The sequence below is a fragment of the Wyeomyia smithii genome, chromosome 2, assembly GCF_029784165.1.
Source record: "Wyeomyia smithii strain HCP4-BCI-WySm-NY-G18 chromosome 2, ASM2978416v1, whole genome shotgun sequence".
Lineage (NCBI taxonomy): Eukaryota > Metazoa > Arthropoda > Insecta > Diptera > Culicidae > Wyeomyia > Wyeomyia smithii.
The window spans coordinates 20,055,648-20,080,400 of record NC_073695.1 but is presented as its reverse complement, the minus strand read 5'-3'; the positions used below and the strand labels follow the sequence as shown (position 1 = coordinate 20,080,400).

The 24,753-nt window shown below is 37.7% G+C and overlaps 1 protein-coding gene across 7 annotated transcripts in view; it reads left to right on the top strand.

Annotated features, from left to right (window-relative positions):
* Positions 1-2,245: 2,245 nt before the first annotated feature.
* Positions 2,246-24,753, top strand: part of LOC129721908 (serine/threonine-protein kinase mig-15) — a 102,408-nt gene continuing 79,900 nt past the window's right edge. Inside the window, exons 1-3 of one of the 7 annotated variants that reach the window (XM_055675013.1) lie at positions 2,246-2,486; positions 2,702-2,751; positions 3,042-3,575. In XM_055675013.1, coding sequence (XP_055530988.1) covers positions 3,507-3,575 — 69 coding nt within the window. In that variant the 5' untranslated portion in view covers positions 2,246-2,486; positions 2,702-2,751; positions 3,042-3,506. Of the gene's footprint in view, positions 2,487-2,701; positions 3,576-24,753 lie in introns of all 7 variants that reach the window. The other 6 variants (XM_055675014.1, XM_055675018.1, XM_055675015.1 and 3 more) reach the window with 6 other exon arrangements.

The following is a 24,753-nucleotide window of genomic DNA, read 5'->3' as shown; positions in this document are numbered from 1 at the left end:
GTGCAAACACTGAAAAGAAATAGATCCCCTTAAATGTATATTTCAATGTTCTTTTTGTAAGTAAAAGAGGAAAAACTTTCCACGTTATTGCAATTATCAAAATTGTTAAATCTTCTGTTGAAAATTGGCACCCGCGGCCACTAAACTGGCGAAAATTATTCAAACAAATGCTTCAGGACTCGTGGTGAAGATTTCACTGCAACACCTGAAAAGTTCTGGTGTGAAAACTCAGACCGCTACCAGGTTTAGACACGGAATTCGAATCCGACGGAAGTACCCAAGCATTGTGTTGTAAAACAAGCAAACAATCCAGGTGGAAGAATAAAGTATTGCAATAAAACTAAACCGTTTGAATGAATCGTAGATCTCTGCTTAACTTTCAATTAATGTGTTCATTGATTCAGTTTCTTGATTTCACCTGTAGATTCGTCTAATTTCTATAGATTTTGAGAGAAATCGAACTGTAATTCAGTAGGTATAAACTCAATAACTGAGTTTGGTAATATTTTTTTCAAGGGAACTGTTCATCAATCGCTTTTTCGTATACCAAGTGAAAGACATCCGCAAATATTCAGCACACATTCAGCTGATATATTACTATTTTTTATTATAAAATCAGCGGAATAGAAGTGCAGGAAATCAGCTTATCAAAGTATTTTTCTACAATATCCTATATTCTTTATATCAGTTTCTATATTTTATTCCATTTTGTTCAAATTTACTAACGTAAACAATCCGAATAACCTGGTATGAATCAATTTACTGAAGGGGTTTTGTATGCATATATCCAAACAATGGAAGTTTCCTTAAGTATTCTACTGAAACAATATATACAGCAGTTTTACAAAAAAAGTTTTTGCAAACCATTTCATCGATTAATCTGAAATTTCTACTTTTCTCAATATTTTCGACTCATAAAACAACTAGAAGGTTGTGTTCAATATGTTCGTAACGTAAGAGCCGTCTTAGATGGTAATTAGTAACAAACAGTTTACTAGTGACACCGAATAATCTGCATATTTTTCATTTGTCGGAAAATGTGAAGAACTGATCATTGTTAAATAAACTAATTGCTGAAACTCAGTGGAAGAAAACCCTGGGTGCAAAAGAGTTCAGTACACGCTCATTATTTATTACTCTCAAGTGAGTTAGATATGACCCATTTTAGAAAAAAGTGGAGGTACCCTAATTTGAGTACTTTTACGGTTACTCACTTCTGAGTAAGGGCGTCATACGTCAAAAACTGATTAGAATCTACTCTGTTTATGCAAACCAGGAATTAACGAAAATGAGTACAAGTTACCCAGTTTGCCTAAATTTGGAAATTTGATGATTTCTGGTTTTTGTAAATTTTACTCAATAAATAAAATAAATTCAGGACAATCAAAATCATAGATTTATTTTTCATCGAAACATTATAAAAGTTTTAAATCATTCACGTGTCTTTATATAATGCGGCAACCAACCGGTTCACAGTTGCCCGTGAACTGTGGCTCATGTTTTTGTACAGTATCATCATCCGTCACCAAACACTGCGAAGGATTTAAATTGTATCGACTGCATGTATTGGGCACTGTACATCGATACAAATGTTTCCGTTCATTATCACGAATAAAAGCCCGACTTAAAACGGCATCGCAGGACACACAACATGCGGTTGTTTATTTTGAAGAGATGTTTTTTATGTTTTCAAATCCTCTGCAATAATAATGTTGGGCTGAAATTGTTATGGAATATTGTTACATGTTGTTTGTAATGTAATTGATTAGGAAATTATTGATTTGATGAAAGATCAAATACTTACTGCTAGCAAACGAATAAAAAGCGACTACAGTTGTTCTTCGGAAACAGATAATATCGCTGTTGAAAACTTTTGACATATACATATACTCAGGGGTGAGTAAACATCATGGATAATAACTCAAAACTGAGTAAACATGGTAATTATGAAAATTTGGGTTAATGTTACTCAATTATCCAGTACCCGATAACTCACTTTTTGACATTTTGCATAATAACACCAAACTGAGTAGATCCTAATCAAATTAGAGTTAAAATAAAGCAGCGTGCGCCTTGTCAGCATTTCGCCCCACAGCATCATCACACACCCCTTGAACGCTCTTCTGGTAGCGGCGAAAAAGTGACATCTGTCACCACTTCTGACACTAGCGAATCTCGCTCTCTCTCTCTCACGCACACTACTACAGCGAGCGAAAAGGCCGAGCTTCGCAGCAAAGCACGGATCCTTCGCCTGTTCAGAAAGCAAAGTGCAAGCCGTCGGGAAAGATTGTTTTTCGTTTGAGCTCCTGTGTGCTGTTATCCGTCGCTGCGCCGTGCCCGTGGAAGAAAAAGAGAACGCTAGTTAGTGGTGTATGGGTGTGTGGGCTAGAAGAAAGGAGAATCATCATCGCCGTCGATTGCATTTATTTCTTTTTTGAAAACTGGTTTTTCTTTCGAATTGGTCGCGGCCGCGGGTCCGAAAAAAGGTGAATTATTTGTCTGCAATCGTAACTGTAGCACTGGTTTCAATGATACTATCGGATTTGATTTGATGGAAGTCATTGAATTGTGCAAAGTGCAAATCGGGAAAATTTTAAACCAGAAAGTTTTTCTTTTACTCTGTCCCGTTTATTCTACTGGTGCTGCTACTGAGCCGAGAAGGAAAAGTCAGTGTTCAGTGATTTTTTTTTTTCCCTTCTAGGTAGTGTACGTGTGGGTGCGCGTTTGCCATCCTATCTGTACACATAATCGGTGAGCAACGGTGCCTTGTGTGTTGGTGTGTTTATTCATCGAGAGATTTTCTGATTAATCAGAAGGGAAATTTTTGCCGTATCGCTCGACTACCAATGGCTGGAAAAGCTGTTTTTCCGTGTTCCGGTGGAACCTAAAATAGGGGCATTCAGTGTTTTTAGTCGTGATAGTTGCAGTTTCGATACTGGAAGAATAGCCAATTGTGAATTGTTCTCATAATTCCTGAGAAAATTTTTAGTGTTGGTAAATTAAAATGTTCTATCTATTTTTATGGCGTATGGAATAAGAAGATAGTGACAATTCGTGAAATGTTTTACAGTTGTGGACCGGTTTCGTGATCTAAAGGAACAACAGTAGCCACAAGTGAATGTACAAAACCTTGCAGTATTGCTTCGGGCAATACAGAAGAGTTCAGGAATTGTGCAGATTTGTCACGAGCCGTCGGATTCGTTTGTAATTCCGGGAGTGCTTGCAAAGAAGAAAAAGAAACCCTATTGTATAAAGTTGCGAATCAAGTCAGGCCTCTGCCTTCTCTCTGTTGGTGGAATAAATATTCATCCCATCGCGGCAGTGTTATATTGAAAAGGAGAAAATAATACGAAAACACGCAAAACTCACACAGGTTTAATCGTTCGTGGTTCAGCAAATATCCCACGACGACAGCGGCAGAAACTTAAAACCGTCAGCATAATCATCAATCCAAGTCAGCGCTATCATCGAGGGACGACGACGACGACTACTTCGATTACGTCAAAATGGCGCATCAAATGATGCCCCAGTCAGTGAACTGCTCACTAGACGATATCGATCTAAATGCTTTGAAGGTAAGTGCTGTTAATCCGGTGCGCCGTAGAACCCGTACTCCGTTCAATTCTCCCGAAACTCGAACTACAAGTCCAGTCTGCGTATAACCTCATCTCATAAAAACAATCCTCAATCCATTCCACTTACTTTTCAATGACTATTCCGCATCATTCAAATGATAGTCAATAATGAACCGGTTCTTGTGCCACCCAAATTTCGAACGCAAAACGGTTCGATCGACCGGAAAGTCAGCGAAACGAGATGAATACACAATCAGCACAGCTGAAGACCCTAAAGTCGGGATTTTCGTACACAATTAGAATTAAGGTGTGGTTTTTCGCTTGTACACAACAACACCACCGCTATCTTTGCGTTTGCCTGTCGCTGCGGCTGATTCAGTGCCATAAGGCTTTCTCAGTGATGTTGCACGTTAAACCGGCTGCGAAGCCGGTCGGTCAATTTGTCGCCTCTCTTTGCCGTCCGGAAATGACTGATTTCGTGTTGCCAATGGAAGAGGCCCTGTGTGGAAGGAAATTTGCGTGAGAGGTGCACAGCTCCGGTTCTAGAACATCATCGTCACCGTGTTCGAATAACGGTACATGCTAGCTGACCTTGAACCTTCGCTGGATGTCCGTATACTTGAGTTAGTTCGTGGAGCTGCGTTGTTCAGTGACTGACGATGGTTGTCACGGTTCGATGAATGCAGTTTGGAATTTTTGATTTGATTAGTTTATGCCGTTTATGCTATTTGCTAAGACTAAGTATCTACAATGTATATTTTTAATATTACTCTGTTACAAAAGTTCAATTTTCATTCTCAAAATCTTCTAATTATTTTCCATATAAAATTATTACTCGAATACACATACAGGGGATAGTCAAAATAAGTGGGATAGGCAAAATTTTGATCAACTTTGAAATGCTGTAACTTTGTCAAAGATTGTTTGATTTTAAAAAGTCTCATTTTCTGACCACAAATGTGGCCTAGATCAACGGATGTAAGAAATATCCCTGGGTTCCGGTAGACGCGGCGAACTTTTGAACGGTTTTGATAATGGGTTGCCTAATAAAAATATTTATTTGCATCATGGGCATAAATGGAAGAACCATTCCTGAAGTTCATCACCAGGAATCGGCCAAAAACTCATCGAGAAGTGGCTATTTTTCATCAGAAAATTCCCAGAGGAACCTGAAGTAGGTGACAATTACATTTACATTTACATTAAATTTACATGATTAAAAAAGCGTGTGACACCAACAATTTTAATTTTCATCTTTCCAACAATTGTAAATATTATGAAAATAATACTTGGGATGTGTCGAAATTATTTTGGAAGTTATTTCAAATAGTGGTTGAAAAACGCATAACGTTATAAAGAGTATATCGTCATTTTCATCACTTTTTGTATTTAAGGACCTTGAAAAGGGCCTGACTCAAAAATGTACCGTACGACGATTCAGTACGTCATAACAAATCGAATGGTGTGCTCAGATCTTTTGGTGCATTGATTTGTTATTGGTCTGTGTGAACATCGCGATCCTCGATTGTTGTGTCAATGAAAAATTAGATAAAATCTTGTCGTCCCAACAGAACAGAGTGACTAATACTTGCTATCATGAGCCTAGACCCAACTTTATGTCCTGATGGTAAAGCTTGTGTGGAAATTTGTTACAATCTCGTTTTTCAATCAGATTAGTGGTTTACAGTTGGCTTTATTTGGGAATCCTGGACAAATCAGGAATGTTTCAGACCAATGAGGAAATGTTTGCCAGGTTTAACCCCAAACAGCCTATTTTGCTTTTTATGCATTCGAATACTCTCCGTCAATCTAACGGTAGTAAATATACTTGTATGTCAGTTTCTAGTCATTCATTCGATAGTTTTATGTTTAGAATTAATGATTTGATTGCCCAAAATATATAGCAAATAGTTTTTCTAACAGAAAAATCCGTTGGCGTGAGTATGATGTTCCATTTAGCAGGGTGACGAAATCCTGGCAAAACCTGGAAAATCAGGGAATGTCAGGGAATTCAAGTTTCGATCAGGGAATATCAGGGAAAACTGAAAAACAATCAGGGAAAATTTTTGTACCGAAACATGATTCTTTTTTAAACGGGGTTTCAGCGCTAAAACGGATTTTTCTAGCATAAAAGTCTAATACGGAACATCTACTATTTGATTTCGTATCCGATATAATACTTTTTTCATTGGAATATCAGAGTTGCGTTTATCTACGTTGCATTTTTCTGTTCTGAATGCTAAAAAATATCAGGGAAATTAAGGATATATTTCAGAGAAAATCAGAGAGTTTAATTTTGAAAACTTTTTCGCCACCCTGATTTAGAATATAAGAAAAAAGAAAGCAAAAAACAAACTCTACAAAAACTTTCTGACAGGAAAACTGATTCCTTATTCAAGAACTAGAGGCAGAGGGGTTTTGAATGTGTGGACTACTACAAACTGATTGAATATCTGACGAACTCTTCACGGTGTCACTTCACGGTGAAAAATATTTTACTTTCCCGCTCACTTCACTTTTTGAGACCTATTCCCGATTTCTTCTAAACTGCCGGTACCCGGATAACTGTCCCATAATGAAAAACAACATGTTGAGAATAGGGTTTGCAATCCCGGGAACGATTTCCCGGGAATTGCCTTTTCCCGGGATTCCCGGATCCCGGGAATAGGAATATTGATTCCCGGGATCCCGGGATTCCTGAGCTCCTCGGAAAATTTTCCTTACAATATTGCAATAAAACTAAATATCGTATCAAAACACGAAACTTATGTCGTAGAAGTGTAGAGCAGCTTCATAGTGTGCATTATACGAAGCAAATATTTGCTTGAAACGACGATCAATATTTGCTTGCCGTGTAATATCAAATTATTTGCTTAATCTATTCGTCAAAAATATATGCTGTCTTATTCAGTAAACGATAAATTAAGAAATATTTTCTTCGTCTCATGTCTTTTTTTGCTAGTGAGTTTACTACTAAGCGGATAGTTGCTTGATTTTTTCTTTGATTATTGACACAAAATTTAGAAACCTGTAAATTGATAAAAAAAAAATTTGAAACCCGTAAATCAATGCGACCAGAAATAAATAAATTAATAAAACTCAGTCAGTGTAACTTGGGTCGTGGCCGCGATTTCACATTAATTACAAAGGCATTCAAATACTCTAAAATCTGGCTGCCAAACACTAAGCTTTATCTTCAACAAACTAAAAGTATTGGACTCTTCAGTTTCTAATGAAATGTAGCCAGAGCTGGAATCGGTGATTTAGAAGTATTTTAGAAATCAGACACCAGCGGTGATTCAGCGATCTTAAGCAAAGTTTTACAAAAGGGAACTACATTATTTGGGCTTAACGAGAAATTGTCAGCGGTACTGAGGTGATTGATAGACGATTGTTCATGAATTTCTGGAGTGAATTTGAATAAATTTTGTTCTTCAATTGATAATTAAATTATGCACGATTGTTTGAAACTTTTTATTAATAAACTTTATTTGAAATCTCATTTTTGCTAAGGATTTTTTCCTTTCCCGGTTCTCGGGAATTCCCGGGAAATGAGATTTTTTATTCCCGTTTCCCGGGAAATCTATTGTCTATTGCAAACCCTAGTTGAGAAAACGGCGATTTAATATTATCTGTAAATTTTTCGATTTCCGGCTATTTTAAGCAATTACATCCAAAACCAATGACCAGAAAATTTTCATGGCACCACAAGTTTAACGTTGAGAACAAAAAACTATGGGTGATATTGGTTTTACGTTATATAAAAAAAAAACAAAATGGGACTAAATTTACGGGTACATTTCAAAAGTACTCGCATATTTTGTCCCATCACATATAAATTCAACTAGCAACCGGCAGTATCACCGGCAACGTAGATTGTGCTACAGAAAAACAACATTAGTCTAGTTAATTGAATGACATACTTCTATATGTCTAAAATTATCCGATATACACTAATCTGTTTGCACCACTATGCAGTGGGACTGTAATGCGGGTACTTTCAATATGGGACAAACACAACTTGGTATTTGTTCCATGTTTTCCCATTAAAAGTATCCATTTTAGATTTTTTTTTTTTTTTGAAAATATGATTACAATCAAATCGATTCCCGATGATAACTCAAAAGTGACAAAAATCAATATGATACAGTTATGTGGGTACCGGCAGTAAAATGAGGGGACAAAAATTAGCTCCGTGTAGTGAGATTGACAGTGAAATGAAAACGAGATTAGGACAAGTGTAATGAGGGAGTTTTTCAGATCAAAAATTTACTACTTCCCTAAGTCCGATCGAGCTGGAATTTTGTATGAGGGCATTTTCCGAGAAGCCCAATCGCTAAACGAAATTCGAAGGTCATTTTTTCCACTGGCCGCAGTTCAAAAATTTGTAAGTCTCTAACAATTGATTTTTCAACAACAAAAAATCATGATTCGTCTTGTTACTGAGAAATAAATTCGATGTATTTGTGATCTAATGATAATATTAGATCATAAATCAATAAATTTCTGAACTTCCCTCTTCTTCGTGAAATCATTTCAGCGTTAAGAATGGTCGTGAAAAATTCCACGCCAAGCGTCGCTTATTCCGTTTTTACTACAGTGAAATGACACTCATAATAACCCAGATTTCACGGCAGATGTCACTTTGCGACGTTTTTCTCATTTACGTGAGTCCCGTAATAAAACTGTATTCACTTCACTCTGATTTCACCGTGAAGTGACTCCCGTAATAAACACTAATGTCATTTTTGCTCATAGTATCTTCGGAGAAGCTTCCAAGCTTAGTTCTACGCGATATTATTTGCATCACGAGGATGAATTTGCAACAGCAGCAGTGTTGCTAGAAAAATTCAATGTTCAGCCGTTCGTCAGATATTCAAACAGTTTGGGGTGAATAACATTTTCTACAAACATCGTTGCGCCTTCAGAAGAGTTTTTCCCGGGAAAATTTCCTACAAATATCATGTATTGATATATTTTTAGGAGCCAACTGGACATTTCTGGAGGATGAGTTCTGAAAAAATGGATTTTCCCATATAAATCCTATGGAAACTAGAAAAATCGGGCGCGAAAATATAATTCCACCGATCGATCTAAAAAGTTACATAGTTGTTATAGGACCTATAAAGAACACGAAGTGCATGAGAGCGAAAAATATTGCATTTTTCCGAAACCATCGCATTTTTCTTATAAAACCGTGTCCCAGTCTAATAGACTATGCAAAACGAGTGTTTTAAAACTACAACGAACCCAAGTGAACCTATTTTCGACCAGTTTCTTTGTTTTCATGATTATTTGGAGCGGCATCAAAATGTCTGACATTTTATTTATTAGAAGATTTTATTATAAAAATTGTCCCGCAAAATTTGAGAACGTTATTGTTGGAATATACGAATCTCCCAGCTGGTCTTGAGGAACGATGCTGGCCTAACAAGCCAGTCGTCGTATGTTCGAGTCCCGGCTCAGGAGAGACTGTTAGTGTCAGTAGGATCGTAGCGCTAGCCCCACAATTGTCCTGTACACTTAGCAGTCGGCTGCGGAGTCTGTGTATAGTAAAACAGAAGGTCGAATTCCAATACGGAATGAAGCACCAAGGCTTTGTTTTGCTAAGTATACCGTACGGATTTTTCACGACGGTCCGGATTTTCAGGTCCTTCAGTTTTGTAAGAAGTAATCTCAATATTCTTTGCACAGACATTCGTAAGTGTCAAAGACCCAACCGAATTTACTTAAACAATTGCATCTCAAGAAAAATATATATTTAAGCAAAAAGATAAAAAACTCGTTGTAGGCTAGAAACAGGTTTTGATTAATTTTCTCTGTATTTTGTTTTCATCGAACTTTGGAAAAAATATGCAACGTTTGACATAAGACGAGATTTTATTAACTGACTATCCAATAAAGTTGAACTAAAATAAATGGTCCGAATTTTTTTTCTTCATTTAATAGTTTTTTTTTCTTATCATAGTGTTGTTCATTACCTTAAAAAATATTTTCATATTATATAGAATCACATCTTACGTAAAGCGCAAGCTCGCCAACATCTATTCTACTGTTGACTTCATTAACGCATACCACCTTGGGTAGGTGTTCATCGTTTTTGTCTGTTGCCAGGGCACGCGCCATATACTGTCAATTTTCACCACCATGCTTATTCGAAACATCCAAATGTGCGTGGAGGACATTCATATTTCTGAAGATATTTTATACATTTTGAGATAAATAAAAAAAAGGAATAATACATCTGATATGAGAATGCAAAATTCCACATGTACAAACTTACACCTCGAACAGTTTAGATTAGTTTTTATCTTAAGTGCACTTCGTAGCTGCAAGGTTACAATGTCCGCTTTCATGAACGAGTAATCATAGGTTCGAATCTTAGTAGAATCTAGATCATTGAAGCTCAACGGATTTTAAGCGCTTAGGCTCTTCCCTCACATGAATACTACAAAACCTCGACACTTTTATAATTAAACATGGCCAAAGCGATATTTAGTTGAAACCTCTCAAAGAAATAATATTGGCAAGAGCAATAAACCTTAAAACAAAGGGTAAAAAGCATTCTGCACAAGCACGGATAATAACACAAGTATATCACTTAATTCCAAAGTAGTCAAACCTGGATGTAAGGATTTTTCCGTAACGTTACGAGTAACATCGAAACAAAAAAAAAAATTCATGGTCAATTGCACAAAGACTCATTTTCTATCACCTAGCAGTATTTATCAACCTCGCATATTCCCTTTTAAGACTATTTCCGTTGACATACATCAGTTCATTTTGTAGTTTCTATGTTTGAGGGAGTGTGACTGTACTGACTAAGGTTGTTAATCGATAATTTATCGTAAACGCCGATAATGATACCGTCTGTTCTCGTTATCGACGATGACGCTTACGTCTTCAGACATCATCGTCATTGTCAATGACGATAGCTACTGGACGATATCGAATCAATAACGTTTGTTTTTTACCATCCACTGCAATACCATCTTTTGCTTTATTAGATATATCATTTAGATGCATTTTAAATCCAAATATGACAATGCTACATACCTTACTATTCGAATTTGTGCTTTAAAAAGCGCCTCATTAGCTAAAACAATCAAAACTGAGAAATGATGATGATGAGAAGCGAAACATAAACAAATAAGGAAAAGTTTCTTCCTGTTGCCTAGTGATGTTTCGTCTCCAATCCTCTGAAGTGAAAAAACGTTTCATCACCCCGTGCCTGCTTTTTGATCAAGTCGTACACCATTCGCTACCACAGCAGACAAAACTGGCATTAGGCGTTAGTGAGCTGATAACGTCTAGTGACTATCGTTATCGCCGATATCGTTAATGTTTGAAGACGAAATCATTATCGTCGATAACGATACCATACGTTATTGGTAACGGCGACGACGATTATCGACGATAATCTATCGTATTAACAACCTTGGTACTGACAGATTGATTGATTACAACTTGTATTACTAAAGGTAGTATGTTGTAATGTAACGAATTCAAAGAACCGACCATGTACATTTTGATTATAAGCCTCGAAAAATACCCTGTGCAAAATTTAAGCCCAATCGGTGCCTTGAAGCGCTTAAAAATTTGAATTTTGACTATCAAGCATACAGTGAGGGGCAAAATAAAGTCCCCACTTGATTATTTTTTTCTTTTCGTTCATTTTTCTGGTTAAAATTAAACGAAACCACATCGTAATCATTTTTAAAATCTTATTTATTATGTTCTTTCAAGTTTAGTTAATATTGCTCTGGTAACAGAAAAAGTTTTTCTAATAGAAAAAAAAACAGTTTGTAATACTTAAATAAACAGGGACAAAATAAAGTGCCCAGATAAATATAGTTTCAAATAAACCAAACTGAAGGCAAACAACAACAATTTAATAGTGTGTATGGCCTCCTTTAGCCTTCAACACCTCCTGTAAGCGCTTCGGCATACTTTCTGCAAGGTTTTTCAAGTGTTGTGGGTCGAGTTCTTCCCACGCGCGTTCCAGGGCTTCAAAATAGTTTTTTTTTAGATACACCAGTTTTATCGATCCTAACATCAAGGATGGCCCACAGATTTTCGATGGGATTCAGATCAGGACTTTGTGGGGGCCATTCAAGGGGTTTGATGCGACAGGAACGAAAAAATGACTTCGTCAGTTTGGCCGTATGCTTCGGATCGTTATCCTGCTGGAAAACGAAACGCTCCTCGAGGCCCGTCTTGATGAGAGATACCTCGAGATTTTCCCGCAGGATATTGCAATACGACTCAGCTGTCATGATTCCGTCTATTTTCACCAAACTGCCCACCCCACCCCAAGAAAAGCACCCCCACACCATCACGTTGCCTCCTCCGTGCTTGACAGTTCCTTGAATATGGCGGTCTTGGAACTCCTCAGCCGACTTGCGCCACACATGATCCCGCTTCTTCCGATTGAACAGCTCGAATTTGGATTCGTCGGTCCACAACACAGTTTTCCAGTATTGCAGCGGCTTATCGGCGTGCTCCTTGGCGAACTTGAGACGCTTAGCCTTATTCGCCTTGCTGATGAAAGGCCTTCTCACTGCCATCTTGCTTCGGAACCCCTGCGCTTGGATGCGGCGACGGACAGTACGACGCGAAACCGATAGTTGGAGCTTTTCCTGTATCTGCCGAATCGTAACTTTTGAGTTTTTCTTTACCACACGAATGATTTTCTTGTCCGTTCTGGCATCTGTCTTGCGTTTTCGTCCCCTTCCTGGGCGATCCACCACCGATCCGAACGTTTTCATCTTCTTCAAGATTTTTCCGACCGCTGCCTTGCTGATTTTGTAGTGCTTGGCCACTTCCCGGTGCGATTGGCCGTTATTGACATCGCCAACAACCAGTTTCCGGATGCACAACGGGATCGTACGGGAAATTACTACGTCCTCCATATTTTACAACTTTTTCGAAGGCAGACACGATTACAAATGCTTTAGAGCCAAGCCAGTTGTTTGTGAAACGTCAAAATACTCAAAACAAACAAAATCAAGGGGTCTCACGATGGAAACTTATCGAAATTTTATCGATTTTCAGAGTGGGCACTTTATTTTGTCACTGTTTTTTTTGGGAATAAAAACTGTTTTTGTTCTATAAGAAAAACTTTTTTTTTTATCAGAACAAAATTAAAAATATTAAAAAAGAACATTATGAGAGAGATTTTAGGAATGATTACGATGTGTTTTCGTTCAATTTGAACCAGAAAAATAAAAGAAATGAAAAAAAAATAAAGTGGGCACTCTATTTTGCCCCTCACTGTAGAAAACGTGAAATTGAGAAAATCGAAAAATTGAAAAGGTCTGAAATTGATCTTCTAGGATATCTCAATATCCTCAATATGAAATATTTTAGAATTGAACCGCATATAAATTATTTCAATATTCAGGAGGCTTTTTCAACTTGATTTATCATTAGAATGGCTAAACAAGAAAAATCACCTTCCCAAATAAAGTAATATTTTATATTAAGCCCTCGGTTGCCCAAAAAACGGCTAGGTAGATTTTCAGTCAAAATAAGCGCTTTTCTACGCCCTAAAAGTCACTCGAACGAATTTTTAAATCGAGTTAGAATAACTAGATGGTTTTGAATGGTAGATAAGCATACTTTCGTGAGAAAACTCCAAAATTTTCAAAACATTTTAACCCTCAAGGGGACACAAGTTGACTAACTACAACATGGATTTGAAGGTGAAACTGCGTACTTTCATCTCAAATGGATTGTTGTTGCATATATGTGCCAACAAGAGAGTAGGGTGCCTCCAAAAAGTGTTATCTTAGACCAAAAAATACCCTTAACTTTTTTCGGCAAACAGTTAGCTATCTATTAGTGTTTGTGAGAGAACAGCGTAGAAACAATGTCGCACAATTTCACGATTCCGCCCTTCTTTCCGGAAAGCGACGCTCGATTGAACGTAGCTGTGGACAGCTGGGGATTGGCGGGTTTTAATGCAATATTGAAATTGATTTGATGCAAAATCGAGCCGAAACAAAGGATTAACATCATGGCTTATTAAGAAAGGTAGAAATCGTAATGGTAGACACTATTTCTGGTAAATGTGCTTGTTGATTGTGCCTATTGATTGTGCCTGTTGATAATGAAAGGTGTTCTTTTTATGTCATACACTGTAAAAAATTGACACGTTACTGCGAAGTGGATTCCATTCACATCTGTGCTAATAGATGAAACATTTAATATCTACGTGGAATACATTTGCGTTCCAGTTCACAGTACAAAATCGAGTGTTTTACACTTCAGTTTGCTTTGTCATACATGCCGAAAAATACCGTGGATTCCAATGAAAATCGATATGGGTCGACATAATAGAATAATTAGGTTCGTTCATTGGCATTCGTTTGTAAAGAGCCGTCAAATCCTGCTCATCGTCGCGGCTGGGGACTATTTTGACTTTGTAGAACTTCAAACCGGAAAGCTCCTTTGAATTCTAAAACGAATCCTAGTGACATTCCTATTTCTCGAGCCACAGTTTGGGTAGAGAGGTTCGGATTCCTCCCCAAACCAAATTTTTTTTGTAACTTCATTGTTTCCTTTCGACACTGAAGCGTTCAGGAAACCCACGCTATTATCAAAGAAGTTTTGACGTTGACTAACGTCTATATCGAAGTTAGGCACCTGAATTTGAAAATCTAGTAATTCAACCAGGGAAAACCAGGCAAAAGTGGTCAGGTTTTGAGCGCTTATTTTGCAGTCATCTATAATCAGGTTTTCGAGGTTTTGGCATCAATCGATCAGAAATTCTTTCACGGTTAAATTTATGTAACAAAAACAAACTATTGTTTGAGATACACTATTGAAAAACTAGTAATTAATATCGATTGTCTAAATCATACCGCGCAGCCAATCACTACCTCTCTTCCCAAGCACAGTCGACACTAACGGATACAATCGATCTGACTTTGTTATTATTGTTGTTGTCACTTTCTGTTTCCAATGTTTATTTGCGTTCCTTGTCAATCCATTCTCTATGTAGCCCCTCCTTTATTCTAACTAACTGATGAAGCCTTGGTATAAAATGTACTGTTCGAACATTTCACCCCATCAGTTTCATTACTAAACCGTACCGATTACATACGGACGCTAGGCGTTAGCAGCTGAAAGGAGAAAAGACAAAATAGTACCGGTCATCTCGTGCCGGTTTCACCCGTAATGCTGGTGGCTGTTAGTAGTAAATGGCTACTGCAAAATACTAAAATGGCTGGAATTCTGTACGGACTAACCAGAAAACAAAAATATAATCAGCAACTGGCACCTTTTGGAGCCTCGAAGTTTTGTAAAAGAGCGTTGCAACCCCTCTACTATTTGTTTTAATTGAATAGAAGAATACGGTAGTCAACGTCATACGGTCGTGTCTTGAATACCACCCTCCTACTATTTTATACAAAGTGAATGTACCTAAAATGTTTCTTCGTAGGATCATAGTTTCAGCCCTCTAGTTTCAAAATATGAACACCCGAAAATATTTCACCGGTTAAAATTTGTTTCTCCCTCGATTTTTCACTTTATATTTAACAAAATTACACATTCTGATTTTAAAAAAAATCTAGAAACAAGGTATCCAAAAAAAAGGAAAAAAAATTTCCGCTTAAAATTACTGAAATTTTCGTATAAAAACTACTTTTCTTCGTTAATTCAGCTTGAAATGAGATTGCTATTCAACTGAGTCAAAAGCCTAATATAAAGTTGATTTTTTATTTTTAAAATGTTTTATCACCATGACAACTGCTACGCACACTAAATAACATTTATACGTATCGGAAGACTAGGTTTTCAATATTGAGCCGAAAAAGATGAAGAATAAATATAACTAAAAAAAGGATTTTTTCAAGCGAAAAAAATGTTGTTTTCGAATTTTGGATTGTTGGACCTTGTTCTTAGATTTTTTTAAAAATCAGAATGTGTAATTTTTTTAAATATAAAATGTAAAATTTTGGAAAAAACAAATTTTCACCGATTAAATGTTTTTGGGTGTTTATATTTTGAAACTAGAAAGCCTACACTACGATTCTACGAAGTAACATAGAATACAAAGTACATTCACTTTGTATAGAAACCTGGTTTAAAAATAGCGTGAAACCTATCAAAGAGAGATAGTGGACTATGGTTTTAGAGAAATTGAGCTTTTTTTGCGAGTATACGTGAAAGGTAAGAATTTTCGGTACGGCTGTACAAGATCCGTTCAAGCCTTTCTTTTCGTTCGTTAATATTTTGAGCACTTTTTTCTCAAATGTCAAAACAAATCAAAGTAGGCGAAAGCATAGACCCCCAGCCAAGCTTAAATGACTGAAGAGCGACATTATACTGCCGATTTTTCTCTCTTTTCGCTCTAACAGCCTCATGCATGAGCTATTCATGAGAGCTCACATACAGCTACAGCTTACACAAGGCAACGAAACTGTCTTGTGTTGCGCACGACAGCTCATTCTTGCGCATGTATTTTGTTCGTTCGGGCATGACAGCCTAGTTTGCTCAGTTTGAGGATGTCCTGTTGCTGCTGATCGGATGCGGCTGTCATCGACTCGCATTTTTTGTTTCTCATTTTTTACAGGCTGGTGGCATATTGAACACAAAGCAAACCGTTTCCATTGTTGATATTATTCCCCACGTAAGAAAAAACGTGCTTCGCACCATCTCACTTTCATTCTTTCATCGGCCTTACTGTCGTGAATCATAATCACCTGACATCCCACTCGGATTCGTGCTGAAGGATGTCGGAAGATTATAGGCTATCATTTGCGAAAGCTTGGAAGAACCAACATTCATAAAGAGATGAAAAATAACAGCCCGTTTGGAGTTGCATGTGTGCTGTCGTCAGTTGCTGTCGGACTGTTTACCGAGCGTGTGGGGAGCAAAGAGAGTTGTGCAATACAATGAGAGCCGGAATAGTTGAAAATTTGCTGTCATTGTTTTGTAGTAATTTTCATAACACTGTCCCCAGCTATGTTTGAATGAAAAGAGTCGCTCATAGTTTGATTATTGCAAGATTTACACCGATTCGAAGGTGCCCGGATTATTGTGCGTACAAACCTTGATGTCTGTGACAGTCTCTATGCACAAAAATTGTTACAGAAAGTTCACCTGAGAATCCCTTGGCACAAGAAAAATAGTCATTTTGAATCCATAGAAATAAAAAACCCTAACCAACTTGGAATGTCAAGGGTGCAATATGACAACGACGAACACTTCCATCAATAGTGATATGTCTGCCACGAGTATCTAGACTAAAGAAGAGGTATACCACAAAAGATCAAAAAAATGGTCGCAGTGGTCCAAATCTTACAAAAAAAACTTGGAATGTCATAAAAAATACCACTAATTGCACAGATTGTTGATTCTTCCGATTGTCTTGATGGATCTAATCTTTTGTATAACAACAAAAGCAATGTCGAATCTTTAGAATTCAATGATTGTTTATCGCCAACAAAAATCGTTTAAGAAATGTGGCCTACAACTCTGAACAAAATTCTTTTAGATTATATCAACTTTCATCCCATTCTTCATTTTAAAGCTATCTTTTCCCTTGATAATTATAACTGACTTCAGGAAAAAATTAAGTGTATAACTAAAATTGCCGTAAAAATGCTGAAGTCCCGTCCTTCGAATTTTGAAATTCTTTTCTTATATTTGCCCTTTCTACTCAGGGTACACAAAAATTGGTTTAATAATGTTTCACGAACGATTTTCTTTTTTTTCTGAGAAAACTAAAAAGTAAAAATAAATTTATTTTAAAAAGCATCTTCAAATGAAATACCGTTTACTTTAGAAAAAAACAAACTCGGTTTTTTTTAACTATCTTCAAAAAATTCAGCCGATAGAGTTTATTGACATATTGACAAAAAACTGTTGAAAAAAAATCAGATTTGTTAGTTTGACTGGAAAAAAACCTGCTTTTAAAATTCTCATCTCACAAATTGAGTATCGTCTATAAATCTATAGCAATTTGGAAATAATATGATATTTAAACAAATCATGGTGCAGGAAAATAAGAAATGGAAATCAAAAAACTAGTCTTTCGGGATGAACTTCTTTTGTTTAATGTTATGCCTAGAAAACCAATCACTGACCATCGGCCATCTTCGGGGAATAATATCTATTAACGTACGCAGTTTTTGCGAGCAATAACAGATGCTAGAATAAAATTTCTATGCGAAACCTTGCACAACAGTTATCGTTCGTACGAAAATTTTACCCTCGTGATGGCTGTTATGCTTCGTGCCTTCTCGTGATAGCTCTGACGGTATCGCTAAAAACCAAATTGGAAAAGTTACCCCGAGCATTTTGCATTAGGAAAGTTGAAGAGATTGACTACATAAAAATAATTTCTCACAATAGTTTAGGCTCAACACTAACTTTGACTCTGAGATGCATGGTTTGAAATTGGCTAAGTGACCACGGTAAAGGAACGTCAACCTATTACGTTTATAATCCAGCTGAAGGAAGATCTACTGTGTGTTTTTTATTGGTAATCGTACCCAACAGTCAAATTACACAATCTCCGACCTTGGCTTTCAACCTGACAGCTCCACCAATGCTTCGGCTCGAAATTGGTTACACCGCAACAATTCCTGCTGGTAATAGGTTTTTCTCTATCTGGGTTGTAATTTTTTTTTGTTTCTCGACATCCCGCAGCACCGCAAAGATAATTTGCACATTGGATGGTGCTGCGGTCTGCGTTTCTGTCTTTCGTTTTGTTGCCGAAAAACAGATTCCGCCTGGTTGTTTTCATCGGTTCTAGATTTTTACAGCTGCTCTGCTACTGCTATACGGTAGCCGTGTGGTACGCGTGTACAAGACACACACACGCACACCATTTTATCGCACCGCACCCGCGGCTGGTGGTCTCACTTCTCTAGCATTCATCTGGCATCTTAAGTCGGGCTAACGTAGCAGACCACTCAGCGCACATCTGATTAGGATGTTTGTTTTTACTTCTGTCTGAGCAGAGCAGTGCTTTGCAACTGGTGCTCAATGATGATGTTATTCTACACGTTTTTTTTTTCTCTGGTAGCCATTGCGTTGCGTTGCGTTGCGTTGGTCAAGCTGGTTAGCCTTCACCTAAAAATGTAGTTGAATTTCTTACGTAGCAGGAAAAAACAACAACGTACAGTCCGGAGTGCGTGTGTTCGGTAAAGATCAGAAACTGTTACAACAGGCGCAGTGTGTTTCGGTTTCTGATTCAAGCATGGAGAAAATTGAGCAAACTATGACTGTAGAGAGCAGTGTTATATACCCACCAATGAACGTGGCAACTATTGAATCAAGCCAAATTTATTCGATTCCCCCGGATTAGGCAGTGCGAAAAAATGTGCCAATTTGTTGTGTAGCAAACAAAACTTTGACTACCGTTCGACCCAATAAATCTCAACCGGACGCAAAGATTGGTTCACGATCGCGATCCGGATGCGCACCGAGAGAAGTAGCGCGCCGGCCGTTTGCAATCAATCAGTCTCAATCAGTGCAATTTTTCCGTTTGTTGTTTCGGTTTGATTTTTGTTTTCTGGGATATCCCCTTTCCCTGTTCCACCCACTTGCTTTCCATTGCGTTGCTTTCGTTTGGCACGGGGATCGGTGAAGTGGTGCCGAAGCTTTCCGTTGTTTCTTTCAACGCAATTGAATAGTACAATGTTGAAATCAGTTATGATTCAGAGTTGCACTGTGTAACGTGCGCCGATTTCAAGTGCTCTGTTTACAAACACTGACCGGGTGGAAGCGACAAAAATGTGTACGCAAGATTACAGCGTTGAAGTGAGAAACGACTATTAATCAAAATAATCGCTATTTGGATTAGTGCAGTGAACTGCCTGCGATCTCATTTATTGACCACAGTGAGGGCCGTGCGCGATGATTGCCTAATAGGGAAGGATTACGCACCGCTCACCGCTAAACGGTCGGGTGTCTACGGCCGGCCAGTCCGACTGTCTAAGTATCCCGAAGCGATCGCGCGGCCCAGTGTGACACAATTCACGCGGGTGGTTGCTGCTTATTTTTCCAGCTGAGATGCAATGAATCATTCATGCGGGGTATTATGTCACACTTTTTTTTGTTAGGAGATTGTAATCTACTCATAAACACTCGTAAGCCGTTGCGAAAGTATGGGAACGCCCGTTGAGCTTTCCATCGTCTCACCCGCCGTGAGCCGTTGTTGGAACGTTTGCGCTGGATTGAGGTGTTAGAATACTCAAGCTGGATTGAATTGTTTTGGGCGAGTGTTGTTCGACATCAGTCATTAATGATAATTATGTCTTAGTTTCGTACTGTGCTTGAATATTGCATATTGCTATTTTGGGAGTTTAATTAATTGGTTGTTTGGAACATTGGGTTCTCATCTTAATACCTAAGTTGAAAAGTATTACAAACAATGTTCACCAAGTCCTATAGAGCATGGGTCTGGTTTCTTGAATAATTAGTTTTACAAAAGAGCGTTTCCAGGCTAAATGAAATGAAAAAAAAAAAAAATAGAAATTTCAATCCATCATTCTTGAGTTATGTTGATGAGTATATTTAAATCAGCTATAATCATAGAGCGAAAACACGTAATTTTTCAATTATGATTCAGCAATGTAAATCATAAATGTGAATCCAAATAGAGCCGACTGAAATAAATAGCTCATCATATCATCCAAACAAGAGCAAATCCACATCAATCATAACCGTACAACAACCTAATCGTGAAACATAAGCTTCTCTCTAAGCTGCCTGTGCTGTTCAATCACAATCAACCCATTCATACGGCTGCCAGTTATAGCGGTCTTCCTCCACCGTTAACGCCATCAACCAAAAGTGTTCACACATGTGCGCAGCCTGTGATCTGTCCCATCCGTGTGAGCCTCGTTTGTGTTATATGTACATGATTTTTGGTTGAAGACACATTAGCTATTGATCTTGAGCTGTTTCCGAATGGCCGTGCACGCAATGAAAGCGATCCGCGACCCAGACATTTATTTCACGACTTTCTGCGGAACAATCGATCGATTGTTCACCAACAAGCAACCGTGAGAAAAAAATCCGTCATCGGCATCTTACTTACAGTCGTCTAATGCGCCAGAAAACCTTTCGCGAGTTTGATTATGAGCTATCCAATTACCTGGAATATAGAGACGAAAGAGAAGATCGCTGATTAGTTTCCATTTCCCAGATGGTGTGTTTGGTGCAGTGAAAGGCATATCGAAATTAAATTTGCAACCCACTTTCGAGGCTTCCGGAGTGTGAAGAAAAATCGAAGCTCGAAAATTAGACCCTTAAAAGCGACGCTGAAACCACTAATGCTATTTATTGCCGGCCCGGCGATGTTGTTCCATGGGACCCGATATCGGTTCAGTATTCCGCCACGAAGTGAAAAATCTAATTATCTAATGCTATCACCGACTGAGGCAACGACTGTATTGTCTCGTTCAATACACTGGAAAAAGTGGAGCTTAGGTATATATTGGGGCTACAAAACGTGTCGTCCCGAATTTGATCGCTTACTGATTACGGACGATGGTTAAAACCTTATTCACAGATAACAAGCCGCGAATGACGGATGAGCAGTAAAGATAAGCCATATCATGTCATCGCAGAAAATGTAGCTCAGATTTCGTTTATTCCAGCGTGATTGATGGGAAACCCGAAGTCTTCTGGAACGCCAGGTAACGCGTCAATTAATGACAATGAATGAAATTGACATCTACACAAGCTTTCACCAGCTTTTGTCTCCGAAATTGCGTTTTATTTTTCCTTTCATCATTGATTATTCAAAATTATTATCGATTTTCGTTGATCATGAATATGCATGCCGCATTGAAAAAACAACGCCTAGAATCACACTCCAGCTTCAGCATCATCATTATCATCGCCAATGTTCGCTTTTAATTGATGGAGACGATTAGTGTCTTCTCGATCACATTAATGCGAGTAAATCGAATCGACGTGCAGTGGAGGCACTCCAAAAGCGGTTTGCCGGCCGGAGCGACCGTGACGACTAGCGCGGAGGTGCAAGCATTGAAGGTCGTCGATTGCACCATCTTCAATCGGCCGGACGATTTATTACGGAGCATATTGAATTGTGATGGTATATTTCCAATGTTAAAAGCACTTCTGCTTTTGACTGGCCGAATGAGGAGGAGCTGGGTGAGCAGTTATATCTGCAATTGATGCATTTCTATGTCGAATATTGTGAAGTAAAGTGTCTTTTTTATGTTCAATTCTCCGTAAAGAGCTTCGGAAGGTCAGAGGAATCAAATGTATACAATAGGATAAATGCTTATGATACCTACCATGATAAGCTTGCCTTCATCATCCAACGGATGAAACAAAATCTCGAAGAGCCTGGTCGCAAATTTTCCAGAAAAAAAATCAAGATTTTCCCGGATTACTTTGACTTAGTTTACTCGAAAAATAGGTAAAAAAGATGCAAAAATACTGTGCAGGATGAAAAAACAGTCGATCATTTTTATATGAACCACGCAAATTTTGTTCACAGTGGTGTAAAATTGCAGTGAAGTTAGATTAAAATGTTAGAAATGTAAAAATAATTTGTTTTTCTAAAGTTCTCTATCTTCCTGGGGATAAGGAGAGCTCGTAGCTTTAAGCTTACACTTTGAAAAGCGAATGACTTCGAATCTTAATAGAACCAAGCCGTTCAATTTGACCCTCATGCTGAATTCTAAAAAAAAGTTGAAATAATAACTCTCCAGGCAATTGAAATTCCCGATATTTGGCAGAAGTAACTAACGAGGCTCGATAAAGAACAGTAAAGTGTAGAGGGAAGGGTAGAAGTATAAAAATTCGTCACTTACTACGGTGACGAATTACCATCGTTTCTCTCACAGCTGTTGGAGATGCAAAGAGTAACTCGGTCTCTGGTTACAACGATTATAACACTTCCTTCCTTCCTTAAATTGATGATGATGGTCCCGCCTCTTACCCTTACAAAGATTTGAGGTAGACGATTTATTTATTAGATAATTAGTTATTACTTCAATTAAACCAGAAAGCAAAAAAACGGACTGGTTTTGTCAATACAGATATAATATCCTCCATAATATTCCAATGCTTAAACGGCAGTGTTACTGAAAAAAAATTTAAACTCAAATTTCTAAGCCATTCTACGACCAAGATTACCAAGTTCTAATTATTTTATTACTTTCAATCAATTGGACATTATTCACATCTGAATTGAGCCAACACCCAATCTAGCCCACGGCTAAATTGCTACAGTTCCAACAAGGCCATTCCCGCCGAAAAGCACAGGTAAACCGTGAACTTAACTTAACTTAACCGATGTAACCGGTGCCCTTATCAACGCAGCGGAAGCTACTGAGTTGTTGTACATTGAAAATGGAAAACTTTGTTGACTTTACTAGCTCAAATTTCTTCTACTTTCCTATTTTTTATCACCGTGAAAATTGATGCACATTTTTTCAAGATTGTACTCGAGTCAACTAATATCTGGAGGCACAGTTTATTTTACTGCAGCACTCCTGGAAATCGGATTTCTAATATTTCTTGCAGCACTGTGTTTAGAAATATGTCCTTTTTTAGTGCTGAAAAGTGTGTCACGATTCATTGCATTCCAGGGAAGTTATACTTGATGTTTCCATTCATGAACAAAATATTAACTTTGGACACCCACTTAGAAAATCTGACGTGGTCAGGTTAAAATCTCACGAAGTCGCTGAAACTAGAAAAAACTGATGAGTTTCCAAGAAAGTCCATGATCTAAACCCAGGTTTTCGTGATAAATTGGAATATTTTTTTTGCAAATTTTCCTTCAAAGTTACATATAATGCTATACAATGTCTTTTTGTCGTGCCATGCAGTGTATTGAAGATAGTTTTTAATTTGTTTTTTTTTTTTTTTTGACATTTTTCTGTCAATGGTTTTGCAATGTACAGGGGGTTGACAAAATGATTGAGACAGGCAAAATTTTGTCAAAATTCAAACGATCAGAACTTCACGAAAAATGAATCAATTTTGACGAAACAGATTTCATTTTACTGGAAAACTATCATACTTTCCAAATATTATGTGAGGACTTGATGCGGCCAATGGACACCGAAAATGTTCCGGATTTTAGGAGTGTGTGTCGAAATGTTCACTTTTGCAACGCTTAGAACTTTTTCTGACAGCTAGTTTCTTGTACATTCCTATGTTGCCAATAAACTAGAATTCATTCCGAGTTCATTGATACCCAACAGTTGAAAATCCGTCAAGGAACCATCGAGATACGAATTATTTAATTATGAGTGTTGTTTTTGGTAGGTTTTTTTCCTGTTGGTTTCCTGTTCCTGTTGGTTAAATATTGTAATTGTACTGGTAAGAGCGGCAAACATAACGAGTGGTAGTGTAGCTTCATATATACAGTGTACGAGGCACCCGACGTCACAAGCATAATTTTTATTCGGTAAGTTCGTGAAGCAACGTCATCACTTTCCATCTCCGGAATTCAAGGAATTGATGTCTGACTAAGCTTGGTGTGGTAAGCGGATTTCCAAAAATCAGTATACAGTCAACTCTCCTTCACTCGATGTTATGTATTTCGATAATCTTCTTAACTCAATCAATATCCAGGATATTTGGGCCACTTTACTCATTTTTTTTCTAAAATTTACCTCTTTAACTCTATGCCCTCACTAGCTCGATTATCCCTGTCCCTTCGAAATCGAGTTAGGGAGAGTTAACTGTAATACCATGGATGTTTACTTGTATGAGTGACACAAGCAATTTCTACTCATATATGAATATTTCAATAAAAAGAGAACAAATACTGTTTCATTGCATCATTGTTTACTTTGAAGAATGTTTAGCAATGTCAATCAGCTAATGGTGGACCTACTCCGTACTAATAAATGAAGTACAGTAATTCGAGATTGCTCTTTTACAGATCCGAAATCCTAAACATATCCTCTAAACTCTTTTCAGAAGTTGTTCTTATGACATACTGCTTGTGTAGAGTGGTGTTTATTATTTCCGAAAATCCTTCCACAAAAATGGTTGCCTCTCGATGGTCACTTGACGGATTTTCAAACTTTTGGTACCAATGGACTCGGAATGAATTCTAGTTTATTGGTAATATATAAACCTACAAGAAGCTAGCTGTCATAAAAATCTCTGAGCGTTGCAAAAATGAACATCTTGACACACACTCCTAATATCCGGAACATTT